The sequence below is a fragment of the Aricia agestis genome, chromosome 5 (assembly GCF_905147365.1).
Source record: "Aricia agestis chromosome 5, ilAriAges1.1, whole genome shotgun sequence".
Lineage (NCBI taxonomy): Eukaryota > Metazoa > Arthropoda > Insecta > Lepidoptera > Lycaenidae > Aricia > Aricia agestis.
In genome coordinates this window covers 9,305,815-9,319,543 of record NC_056410.1, presented here as the reverse complement: position 1 = coordinate 9,319,543, position 13,729 = coordinate 9,305,815, and the positions used below count along the sequence as shown (strand labels likewise).

At 35.1% G+C, this 13,729-nt stretch overlaps 1 protein-coding gene across 1 annotated transcript; it reads left to right on the top strand.

Moving 5' to 3' along the window:
• Positions 1–624: 624 nt before the first annotated feature.
• On the top strand, positions 625–11,928 carry LOC121727483 (peroxiredoxin). The gene is made up of 5 exons (XM_042115362.1): positions 625–854; positions 936–1,053; positions 1,145–1,550; positions 2,320–2,374; positions 11,731–11,928. Exons 1-4 carry the CDS (start codon positions 695–697, stop codon positions 2,371–2,373), a joined length of 738 nt encoding a protein of 245 aa, XP_041971296.1. The 5' UTR covers positions 625–694; the 3' UTR covers position 2,374; positions 11,731–11,928.
• Positions 11,929–13,729: the final 1,801 nt, after the last annotated feature.

The window sequence follows — 13,729 nt, the reverse complement described above, 5'->3', positions numbered from 1 at the left end:
CAGTCGGTATGAAGTTCACACGACTGCAGTCAACTGCAATCCGACTGCGCGTTCGGTTTGCAGTTCTATTGCAGTCGTGTCAACTGCATTCAAACTGCACTTCAACTGCAATTTGCGGTTGGATTGCAGTAGAAATGCGGTCCGTCTGTATAGACCCATAGGGCCCAATAAATTTAAATGTTTTCTCGATACTCATATTGTTCGCCATTTCGTCAAGTTAGATGTTAATTCGCCACAAGAAGGAAACGTGCACTCTTCATCGCCGCTCCGGGCGAACTGATCGCGCGGCCTATGTGTGGATGGAGCGCGAAGCTTGCGACAAATGTCCTTTGATCTTTTGCCGACATTTCCGACCCGCGCGGCAAGCTCGCAGACGCGTCGGCCAACGTCTAAATACCTACGGCCAACGCGCGAACGCCCGTTCTACACATTGGGCCAACGCGTCTGCAGACGCGTTGGCCAACGCGTTCGCCTATGTCGAGAGCCGCCATATGTCGAGAGCCGCCATATCGTCGAGAGCCGCCATATGTCGAGAGCCGCCATATGTCGAGAGCCGCCATAATATTAATATTGTCAACGGATGACAACAAGTTATTCAGAGTGATAATATTGCATTTATTTAAAGTTTTATTTTATTAGACGTACAATAGTAATTTATGTTTTCAAAGTTAACAAAATCAACAAATATAAAACCATGAAATATATTTTTATTATATTCATTTCAACTCTATTTATAACAATATGTAATGGAACATTGTTTGAGAGCGATTCGTGTTACTCGTTCGGAAGCGGCAATGTTTTCCCTGGTGGTGCTAGGAGAATTGATCACAACTTACAATTTACTAAAGCTATGAGTAAATAATTACTTTTTAATGTATTTTTTTATTAATGTTAGTTGGTACAATGACCTAATATACTTTCTTTTTTGATTCTAGTATCAAAACCGGCTCCAGAGTGGGAGGCAACTGCTGTTGTTAATGGAGAAATCACTCAGTTATCACTATCTAGTTTCAGAGGCAAATACTTAGTTTTCTTCTTCTATCCGCTGGACTTGTAAGTTCTTACTTTTACTACTCAAAAACCTTTTGTAATTTCCAACAATAGACTAAATAATAAAAATTTTCCCTTATCAATTATTTTTCAGCACATTTGTGTGTCCGACTGAAATTTTGGCATTTTCTGAGAGAATTGAGGAATTTAAAAAAATAAATACTGAAGTGGTAGCATGTTCAGTTGACTCGCACTTTACTCACCTTGCATGGATAAATACTCCCCGAAAAGAAGGTGGCCTTGGAAAAATAAATATACCACTTCTTAGTGATTTAACACATTCCATTGCTAAAGACTATGGTGTTTATTTAGAAGATGTGGGACACACATTAAGAGGATTATTTATTATTGATTACAAGGGTATCTTAAGACAAATCACTATGAATGATTTACCCGTTGGTCGCTCTGTAGATGAGACATTGAGATTAGTTCAAGCATTTCAGTATACTGATAATCACGGTGAAGTTTGCCCTGCTGGATGGAAACCAGGCCAAGATACAGTATGTATACAATTGTTGTAAAACTTCTTACAGACGAACGGCACGTGTCAGCGGTTGTTGACGGCAGTCAATGGTACGTGTTGGCGGCAGTCGACGGCAGCCGTTGACAGTATATGATGCTTGCAGGGGGCCTACCACGACCTTTCCTAAGTCTATCATGTTTTCATAACACTTTGTTGTAAGATTACAATAACATTACCATACTCACTTATTAAATATAATTTTACTAAAAAAACAGTAAAAAATGCAAAGCATTGTTAAATCCGCTGTGAAATATCAACTTTTTTAAGATCGCTAGCTTGACTTTAAAGTAATAAATGCTTATCTGTCAAACGGTGTCACTTAGTAGAGGTGGTGGTAGGCTCCCAGTTCTGACGTACCGCCTTAAGGTAAGCGTCCACAGGTCTGTATCGTACGCAACGGACGTCTTGCATCAAACGGATTTTTCACAGTATGTCTGCTGAATAGGCAGCGTACGGATTACCGACTAGCCAGTATGTTTATGTGGACGCTTACCTTTACGTGGCACTTCACAACTGCAAGCGTGATAAACTGCCGACGACTGCCGTCGACTGCCGCCGACACGTGCCGCTGACTACGGCCGACACTTGCCGTCGTCTGCCGCCGACACGTGCCGTTCGTCTGTAAGCGCTCTTACTTTGCAATAACAATTATTGAATATCTATGTAATTCCCACGATCAAGGTATTAATGTAGAACTGAACATTCTTTGTTGATTTTGTGATTAACCAAAATTTTATGGTTTTCAGATAATTCCAAACCCAGATGAAAAGAAAAAATATTTTGAAAAAATGTCAAAGTAATGTAAGTACAAAATTGCTTACAGTAATGATCAACAATCTATCCTAAATATTATGGTGTCCCCCTGAGATAGATAGATAACTCTTTGTTGCTCACAAATTATAACTAGTTCGACTAACTTAACATGTTTACAGTAAAATGTGGGCAAGGGCGGCCCCATTGCTATAAGCGATCTCTTCCAGGCAACCCTGCGGCTATGGAGATATTGCATTATTAAATAAGCAGGGTAATACAAAAAGTCAACAAACAGTAAAAACAGCAGATGCTAGAGTAAAACTTAATATCTAATATATTTACATGCTACAGATTATTTATTGAGCAACTCTGTTCAAAAGATGGTTATGCAGCTTTGATTTGAAAATAACTAGTGAACTTGACTCTTGAACGTCACATGGTAAATTATTCCACAAGTTTGCAGCTCTCACAATGAAAGATATATTTATCCCCCTTATATATAAAATAATATTTATTTACACACACTTCCTTGTTGATGTATTTATCTGATATAATGTTGGAAAAGCCATTTAACAGATATGAACAGCAAAATAGATAAGTGTAAGTAAATATAATTATCTTCATTAATATAGTTCAATCTTATAATGACGTAAAATGTAGGCATATATAAGTGATAATTGAAAATACAGTAGACCCCCGCTAGTCCAGCCCCTGTCTAATCCGGCGCCCTAATAATCCGACATGCCTATTACTGGCTATTTTAGGTACATAAACATTATTTTGCCCAATCTTTATTAAGGTACGTAATGTTACAATGCACGCAACGGTTACAGCTTGTTAAAAAAAAAAAATGTTTTATTTCTGAGTAGATTTTAAGAAAATACTTTCAGAATGTTAATATTAGCTACGGTGCCTACCACCGGTTCGGGAACTATCCCGGCGAGAAGAACCGGCGTAAGAAACTCGCACGGGGCCCACTTTTTTTACCAAAAAAAAGTGAGGTAAAAAAATTAATCTTTTAAAATAAAATTTACAATGCTGTAACTTAAAATTATACAATGTCAACATACATACATAGTAAGTCATGTACAATAATGTAGAAGTAGCCTTGTAAGCAGCCATCCTACTCCCAAGATGTGCCATCATTTATGAAATCATTGACCTTATAATAGGCTTTGGCACACAAACGCTCTTTGACTACTTTCTTAAATTTATTAATGGAAAGATTTTTAACGTTTTCTGGGATTTTATTGAAAAGGCGTATACATTGACCTTAGATTTACTGACTTTACTAAGTCTGATCACTGGCAAATCTAGCTTGTACTTATTTCTGGTGTTTCTACAATGAATGTCACCTTTGGCTTTAAATTTACATATATTTTTTCTAACATGTATTACATTATCTAAAATGTATTGAGAAGCTACTGTCAGAATACCAATTTCTTTAAACTTTTCTCTCAAAGATTCAAATGTAGACATTTTGTAAATCGAACGTATAGCTCGCTTCTGCAGCACAAATATAGTATTAATAGCGGCAGCGTTTCCCCATAAAAGGATACCATATGACATTCTACTGTGAAAATAGCTAAAGTATACTAATCGTGCAGTGTCTTCGTCAGAAATTTCCCTAATCTTTCTGACTGCATATGCTGCAGAACTGAGTCTATCTGCGAGTTTAGCAATATGAGGACCCCACTGTAATTTACTATCTAGTGTAATACCTAAAAATACAGTAGTGTCCACCAAATTCATTTTCTCATCATTCAATAGTACATTGGTTTGAACTTGCCGTACATTGGGCAAAGTAAACTTTAAACATTTAGTTTTCGTAGAATTCAAAAGTAAATTATTAACATTAAACCAATGTACTATTTTTGAAAGAGTACAGTTTACCTCGTCGTAATTAGACTGTTGTCTCTTCACTTTAAAAATAAGTGAAGTGTCATCAGCAAAAAGTACTATTTCATTATCATTATCCTTAACTAGATAAGGTAGGTCATTTATGTAGACGAGAAAAAGAAACGGGCCTAAAATAGATCCCTGTGGGACACCTAATTCTATTTTGGTTCCATTTGATCTCTTATTATTGATTTCAACCCTTTGAGTCCTATTTTTGAGGTAAGATGTCAAAAGGTTGAGTGCTGAGTCCCTTATGCCATAGTGGTGTAATTTCCTAATCAATGTAGCATGCTCGACACAGTCGAAGGCCTTAGAGAGGTCACAGAAGACACCTAAGGCATCCTGCGATCCCTCCCAAGCTTCAAATATACTACATAGAAGACCTATACCAGCATCCGTTGTGGAACGACCCTTAGTAAAACCGTATTGATTTTCGTGTAATAAATTATTTGAATTAAAGTGTACCAATAGCTGTTTTAAAATTATTTTTTCAAATATTTTGCTAAGAGTCGGTAAAATCGATATAGGTCTGTAATTTGTCGGATCCGACTTAATTCCCGCTTTAAATAAAGGTATAACCTTGCTGTGCTTCATTAAGTCAGGAAAAACACCATTCTCTATACAGTTATTAAAAATCATTGCTAGATGAGGAGCTATGATGTCAATTACTGATTTAATAATTTTTGTAGACAATCCCCAAAGATCGGTGGTATTCTTAATGTTTAATAATTCAAAAGTATCAATAATGTCTTTGGGGTCAATCTCTCTAAACTTAAAATTGACATTACATTCCTGTACATTATCTTTGAGTAGTTTTTCGGCAGCTGCAGGTGAGGAGTTTAAGTTTTTCGTAGTTGAAACCGGAATGTCAGCAAAGAATTTTTCAAAGGCTGTCGCAACTTCTAGGTCATTGGTAATTTCTTTATTTTCAAAATACAGTTGAAAATCCGAGCTACGACAGGTGACGTTTCCAGTCTCACCAGCTATTACCTTCCAAGTAGTTTTAATTTTATTTTTGGAATTTTTAATCTTTTTCTTTATGTACATAGCCTTAGCAGATTTGCAAACTTTTCTAAAAGTTTTAGAATAGTTTTTAACGTATTCTTTAAATGCTACACTATTATTAAAACATTTTTCTTCATACAGACTATACAATCTTTGCCTGCTTATTTTAATTCCTGCAGTCGCCCATTTAGTAAAATTATTTTTCATTTTTTTATTATTTCTAACCGTTACTGAAGTAAACACACTGTTAAATTGGGTTCTTATTATCTTAAATAATTTATTAAAAGCTTCATCTGAGCTATTCGACCCATTCAATAGTTGAATACTTGAACTTAGATTATTTCTAAACTTCTCAATGCGTTTAGTATTCACAGGAATAAATACAAGCTTTTCCTCTAAGTTATTATCACAATTTATATTAAAAGAAGCTAACTGTCCACAGTGATCAGAGCTAAGCTTATTTATTATTTCTTTTTTTTGTGAAGTAATGTCAGTAAAAATATTATCAATACAAGTGGCCGTTGTATCACATACTCTAGTTGGCTCATAAAATAGATTAAGAAGATTATATGATTTAAACAAAGATGTGAATCTAATAGTGGTGGGGGTCGAATCTAATAAATTTATATTGAAGTCACCACAGACTATAACTTTTTTATTAGATGCACATATTTTGTATAGAATTTGTTCCATGACTTGTTCGAATGAATCATATAATCCTGATGGAGGCCTGTATACGCTCACAATAATAAGATGACTCAACTCTATACAGGCTACCTCAATAATTCGTTCAGTGGAGAGACTAATAATGTCTTTACGTTCCTTGAATTTAATTTTTTTATTGATTAATATTAAAGAGCCACCTCTTATGGCCTCCTCTCTACTGAACGAACTGGCAATCTGGTGGTTACTGAAATTGAAAATGAGTTCATATTTTTTGAACCAATGTTCAGAAATACACAAAATATCAACGTCAAATTCCTTTAAAAATAACTCAGTTTCAAGTTCCTTACCTACCATTCCTTGTAGGTTTTGATGCACCAGATTGATTACATTACAATTATTATTACTTAAATCTTTGAAGTTTTTAAAATTTTTATTCAAACTTGAGCACGGACGTAAAAAAAATACGGACGTAACCTTCTCTAATCACGAGTGAAGCCTAGTTATGGCCGCCCGTGTAGGACGTGTGCGTGATATGAGGGTTGCCATATAAATCATAAATTTCCCTACTTTTTAAATTTTGTAAACTCAGACAAGTTAAATGTACGAGGGCTGCTATTTATGTATCCGGAACTGGCCACTTACAAGAACAATATTTAAAAAGTAATTACAACATTTGAAAATAGAATTCTTTGGTTGAAGAATACATTTTGTTTCATGTGACTGTCAATTATTTTTCCATTGTGGCGTCATTTTGAAAATTGCGTGTCTTCATTTGCCATGGATTTAACGCGTGAACATTTTCGTGCAATGATTTACTACGATTTTCGGCGTGGGCTAAATCAACAACAGTGCTTTATTCAACTCACCGCAACTTTTGGAGATGAAGCACCATCAAAAACCACTGTTTATCACTGGTACAGTGAGTTTAATCGTGGGCGGTCTATGCTCACGGATGAAAATAAAGAAGGTCGCCCAAAAACAGCTGTTGTCCCACAAAATATAGATGCTGTGCGGGAACTAATAATGCGTGATCGTCATGTTACATATCGCGAGATAGAGGCGTCCTTAGGCATAAGTATGACGAGCATACATAAGATATTACACGAACATTTGGCTGTAAAAAAAATATGTTTGCGTTGGATTCCGCACAACTTGACAATCGATCAAAAACGGGCTCGTGTCGATTGGTGCAAAAAAATGATAAAAAAATACAACCGTGGTACGTCAAAAGCCGTTTATAATATCTACACAGGTGATGAATCTTGGATCTATGCATATTACCCCGAAACTAAACAACAGTCAACGGTGTGGGTGTTCCAAGATGAGCCGAAACCAACAAAAGTTACTCGTGCAAAAAGTACTTTGAAGCAAATGGTCGCCTGTTTTTTTGGAATTAATGGACATGTGGCTACAGGGCCATTAGAGAATCGTAAAACGGTTAATTCTGAATGGTATACGACCATTTGTTTACCAGAAGTCTTTGAAGAAATAAGAAAGGACAACCGACAACGCAGAATCATATTACATCACGACAATGCTAGCTGTCACACCTCAGCTGAAACAACTCAGTTTTTGGAGGGTCAAAAGATCGAATTGACTGGTCATCCGCCGTACAGCCCTGATTTGGCACCTAACGATTTCTTTTTATTTCCATACGCGAAGAACAAATTACGTGGTCAACGTTTTTCGAGCCGCGAAGAGGCTGTTGATGCGTTCAAAATGCACGTTTTGGAGATACCTCAATCAGAATGGAAAAAGTGCTATGAAAATTGGTTCCAGCGTATGCAAAAGTGTGTCGATCATCGCGGCGAATATTTTGAAAAGCAATAAAACCATATTAAATGATATATGTTTGTTTCTTTTTTTAATTCCGGATACATAAATAGCAGCCCTCGTATTTTTTATACTTAAACATATTTTTATGTTTTTTTCGCTTCAGAAATGTAAGCGGTTGTTAAAGATGTCATAATGAAAATATTATTTTTATGACACTATAGATAGAAAAAAACACATATTACGTACAGAGAAGTATATTATTTACATAACATTATTAGTAATAATGATTATGTACAAACATTTACAATAATAAAATTATTACTAGCTATTTGACCGAGCTTTGCTCGGTATTCGATAAAACACGAATAAAATGACATTTTATAAAAATAATTCCTAGCTAGACAGATTTATCGCCCCCGAAACCTATATAAGAAACCTGGATACGAAAATATATAAGATACTTAAGTCCCGAAACCCGTTTCATCAAACAATCAAGTAATTTTAAATAAATAATGGCTTGTTAAATCAGTTAACGGCCTGTTAGAGCTATCGAGAGTTCTACCATGCGCTAACGTCAAATCAAATCACCTAACATGGTGTTAAATTTATTCCTGGTCTAGAGGTCCATTCAATATTTTCATTCCTACTAGGTCTCAATGACGCTCGGGTGACTACACCAATAGCACCTTCCCTCCCCTACTACTGAAGGAAATCTAAGACAACAATTTTATCTATGGACGCTTCACACCACGTCAGTCTGACCCCGTGCTAAGTACCTGAAGGACTTGTGTTACGGGTACCAGACAACGGAAATATATTTAATACTGTTACACTATACATATATTTAAGATTTTTATTATATTATACACATATTTAATACACACCCATGACCCAGGAACTTTGAAAACTTTTTGTTCCGTCGGCAGGATTCGAACCCGCGACCCCCGGCTTGAGCTACCGACAGCCCACCCACTGAGCCACAGAGGTCGTCAAACAACAATTATATCCACTTTTGTAAATTAAGAAATTAATAGGGGTGTAGACTATTTTTAGGAAATATATTTATTTTACAGATGTACCATCAAGGAAGTTGATTTCTATGCAATTGACAAACCAACGTTATTTGGTCGAATACTTATGTCAATTCAATGTTAATTGTGATCTGTCGGCTGGGTTTGACGTAACGCAACCAAACTACTTATGTCCCCGATTTGCATAGGAATCAACTTCTCTGATAGTACATAAGTATTTTGTTACACCTAAAAATATGTATAAAAAATAAATACACTCTTATTTCAATTATAAAAAATCACTTATTAAATATAAAAAAGCATTATAAAGGTATAAAGTAAAATATGTCCATTTTCGGTAATTCTATAATACAAACTCTCAAAAAAACTATAATTTGTATTAGATTTCGTTTACTGTCTACATCCCTATTATTGTATTCCTGCCTAATTACTGGTCAATAGTATGCTAAATACTTACATGACACTAATAAAAGACAATAAAATTAATTATTTGATTATTTAAAAATAATTTAAAATTTTCCCCGGTTTGGGGAAAATTTCCCCACTTTGTTATGGACATTACTGACCTGTTGAAGTTGAATTAATATTTACATTATTTTATCAAAATACTTTAAAAATATGTTATCTTACCTATGAAATATTATTCCTTCATGTTTTTTGTGTAAGGTTGTATTGTTCTTGCACCATTTTACAACACAAGATGGCATATTTATTTTTATTTATGAATGACAAAGACGTGTCACCGCGATGCAGTCTAATTGCGTAATGGCGGTACGATCGGCTTATTACAGTGCGAGTGTTTGTGCAAGATGTGTACACATGATCGCCTGGGCTTATTAAGGGTGCTTCACTCATTTCTTAATGGCGATCCGTCCGTATTTTTTTTACGTCCGTGAACTTGAGTTATTATAACTGCCAGAGGCATTCTCTATTGTCTTATTCTCTAATTTAAATGGTTATTTGGAACATGTTCCAATTCGTTAATACTATGGTAAGTATCCTGCTCAATAAAAGCAGTAGTCGTAGAAGCCAAATTCTTGGCTTGTGAAAAAGTAAAAATATTAAATAGCATACCAGCTACATGTCGCTTGTTGTTATGTACCTAGCTTTAGGAAAATGATTTATGGTTCAGAAAGAACCTTTTTATGTACATTATGATTTTAAGGTATTGTAATATGTAAAAATGTATCCAGGAGTACTCTGTACTCTATATTCCGACAAATCCGATAACCTGTCACAGCCGTGCAAAACGTTTGTTGGATTAACGCGGGTCTACTGTATATAGTTTTAGTTAAAGTGCTAAAGCGCTTATTCCACTTATCCTATTTAGGAAGTCCTAGCTAGGATCCTAAAAAAATTAGTCAAGTGGAATAACATTTAGAAAGCTATGATCCTAGCTAGGATCCTAAATCGGAAAAAAGTGTGGCTCCTTAATGACTAAATCAGTGTTGCCAGATGGTTTCAACCTTTTATCTGTAGTGGGAACTGCTAAATCTGTACTAAAGTCAATTTATATTATGTTATAAGATCTGGAATCCATTCGTAGGTAATTTCGTAAGTCTGCTGGTTCCAAGTAGTTCAGAAAGTTCATAATTCATAATTTTACGTGGAGCAAAAATTCTTTCAACCATCTTTTTCGCCTTTTATTTATTTTTATTTTCATTGAGCCAACAGCTAAGCCTATGAGAAGACCAATTTTTTGTTGCTTTGATAGAACTGGAGCCATTAAGAAGACGTCTGACCAAAATGACAACTGATTTAGTCACTAAATTAGGACAAGTGGAATAAGAAGCGAACTAATTAGTCTCCTATGTAGGATCCTAGCTAGGACTTCTAAATAGGACAAGTGGTAGTCTTCTCATAGGCTTAGCTGTTGGGTCAATGAAAATAAAAATAAATAAAAGGCGAAAAAGATGGTTGAAAGAATTTTTGCCCCACGAAAAATTATGAATTATGAACTTTCTGAACTACTTGGAACCAGCAGACCACAGAATACAAATTACTCCAGCAGACTTAAACGAAACCGGTTCTTTCGGGTCGTAAATCAAGGCTGTTTTTATAAACAATTCAAGATGTTTCGATGAATTGTTGATACAAGGGTCTAATATTAGGGTTCCGTCGTGTAGATTATAACAAAATATTGTTTAATTTGTAATCAAAGGGTCAGAAAAATAATTTTCAAAGTACATACTGTGAAAAGAATATTAAATCAGACTAAATTATATAATTATGATGGCTTGATAGATAGAAAATTTAACATAGCTATTATCAATGATATTCTATGTTACTAACGAGAAACTCATTGGCTATTAATGTTTTTCACAGAAACATAAAATGTGGGTTGGATATAAAAATATCACATTATTTGTAAAAAAAGGGGGCGGGGCTGGGCGCCATTTTTTTTTCGGATTTTGGATTTATATTTTTGACAGATTTTTGCCGAGATCCAGTGGATTACCTACGAATGGATTCCAGATCTTATAACATAATATAAATTGACTTTAAAATACAGATTTAGCAGTTACCACTACAAATAAAAGGTTGAAACCATCTGGCAACACTGATTTAGTCAGTTAGAAGCCACATTTTTTCCGATTTAGGATCCTAGGTAGGATCCTAGCTTTCTAAATGTTATTCCACTTGACTAAATTTTTTAAGGTCCTAGCTAGGACTTCCTAGCTAGGATAAGTGGAATAAGCGCTTTATCTACCTATATCTAGACGACCTCTGTGGCTCAGTGGTGAGCGCGTTGGTAGCTCAAGCCGGGGGTCGCGGGTTCGAATCCCGCCGACCGAACAAAAAGTTTTCGAAGTTCCTGGGTCATGGATGTGTATTAAATATGTGTATAATATAATAAAAATCTTAAATATATTATGAATAGTATAAAAGTATTAAATATATTTCCGTTGTCTGGTACCCGTAACACAAGTCCTTCAGGTACTTACCACAGGGCCAGACTAACGTGGTGTGAAGCGTCCATAGATATTATTATTATTATTATTATCTATAATTTTTGATTCTGTGTAGGAACAGACGCTCCGACATACTATAAGGCGACACTACACGACACGACACTGCGCGATACTTCACGTAGTACGGTCTTACCTTTAGTTGTTACATGTCATGCATTTATAATAATAATTATTAATATAATGATACATCATCATCACAAAAGAAGTAAAATAGAGTAAACTGTACAACAAAATTATTATTTTTTTAAATATCTATTTTACCATATTATTATTTCCTGTAATACTACGAACTATAATAATATTATGTTTCAACCAGTCACAGTAAGTTGTACATTCAATAATAAAATTATCATTAAGTACTTAATAAAAGCAGGACCAATTACTTACTTATATCTAAGGTATTTTATTATGTTACAAAGTTTAATACTTTTAAAACCTTATGAAATTAAAACTATTATAATAAGAGAGCTTAATAATATTGTTTCTTGTTCAAGACTGATGTTAACATTCTGCATTGTGCATTTAATGCTTGTCAATATATTTACAATAAAATTTTTACTTTCCTAAATGTTCAGTTATTATTTTACCATCATCCTTACTAGTCTAAAAGTGTATGTCTCTCTGCCTGTCTGTAAAACGGCTGAACGGCCCGTTCCATGAAACGGTTTTGAGACTCAAACAATCGTACGAGAATGTTGTGTCCTACTGTAACAAACCTGAAATGACGTTGTTAGAGCAGGACGCGGCATTCTCGTCCGATTGTTTGTGTCTCAAAACGGTTTCGTAGTAAGTCTTCAGATAACAGATTGTTCTCCGATGGTTCTCCGGTTCTCATTGAGAGTTATCAATAGCCGTGTTCGTTTCATTTTTTCGCAGTTTCGCAGCTGACTGTCTACTTCATAATTGAGTGTCATGTTCAATAACATCCTAACAGTTCTGACAGAAATTGTTAGAATTTTATTGAACACCATTGACTTTTCCTTAATCATTGTTGAACACAAATTGAACATGACACTCAATTATGAAGTTGACAGTCAGCTGCCAAACTACGAAAAAATGAAACGATCACGGCTTATTCTCTGAGAATTCGTTCAAGCTGTAAGTATACAGTAGCAAGAGGGTAAATTTTAAATCATTTAGCAGCTTTTGTTTCAGCTATTTTAGGTTATATTTTAGTATATATTTTGTCACCAACGGCTACATTCATTCCATACCCTTTGCTGCAGCCATTGAGGTACTATAGACTGGAGAGCAGTGTTGCCAGAGCTGTATGTTCGAAAGTTACATATTGTCATGCGAAAAGTAACATAATAAGGGGAAAAGTAACATTTCGTATTACTTATATACCTATAATAAAATGCCGGGGGGGGGGGGGGGGGGGGTGATCCATAATGCACGAAAACATACTATAATTAAGATAGAGATGAACTGAAACAAGATCATTAAACAAAACTTAAAACTAAGGTGCGACAAGGCTTTAATTAAATAAACGTGGACGGGGGCGTTGCTGATAAAGGAGAACTGTCAAAAATGGCGTTTTTGTATGATAGCAGCGTTAGTTCCTTTTTTGCCACGTTCATTTAAAGCCTTGTCAGCTGTAACGACAAAACTCAATAAAACTTAGTGCGTTCCGTTTTCGCATTTTTGGTTTCAAACATTTTTTTTTTCAATTAAGTACCAAAAGGAACGTAAAAGTAACATCTTTAGTCATGTCACATGAATGTAACATGCAAGGGTCAAAAGTAACGTAAAATGTTACAAAAGTAACATTCTGGCAACGCTGCTGGAGAGAGCCTTATATCGGTGTATAAGCGTCAAAAGCGTGTAATGTTATGTCCTACTTACTAGGACATAACCAAGGAGTCGGTCTGCATATTTCATGTTATAAAAGTGTTAATAAAGGTTTTTAGTGAACATTTAATGCTAAATATTGTTGAGTTTTGTAGTTCCCCTAAAAAATAAACCATAAGAATGGTCAAAGAATGCCTCAAACACGTGGATTTAACATTAAATACGTAAGTTTTGAACAACGTTTTTTGGGCTTTTCAATCGGT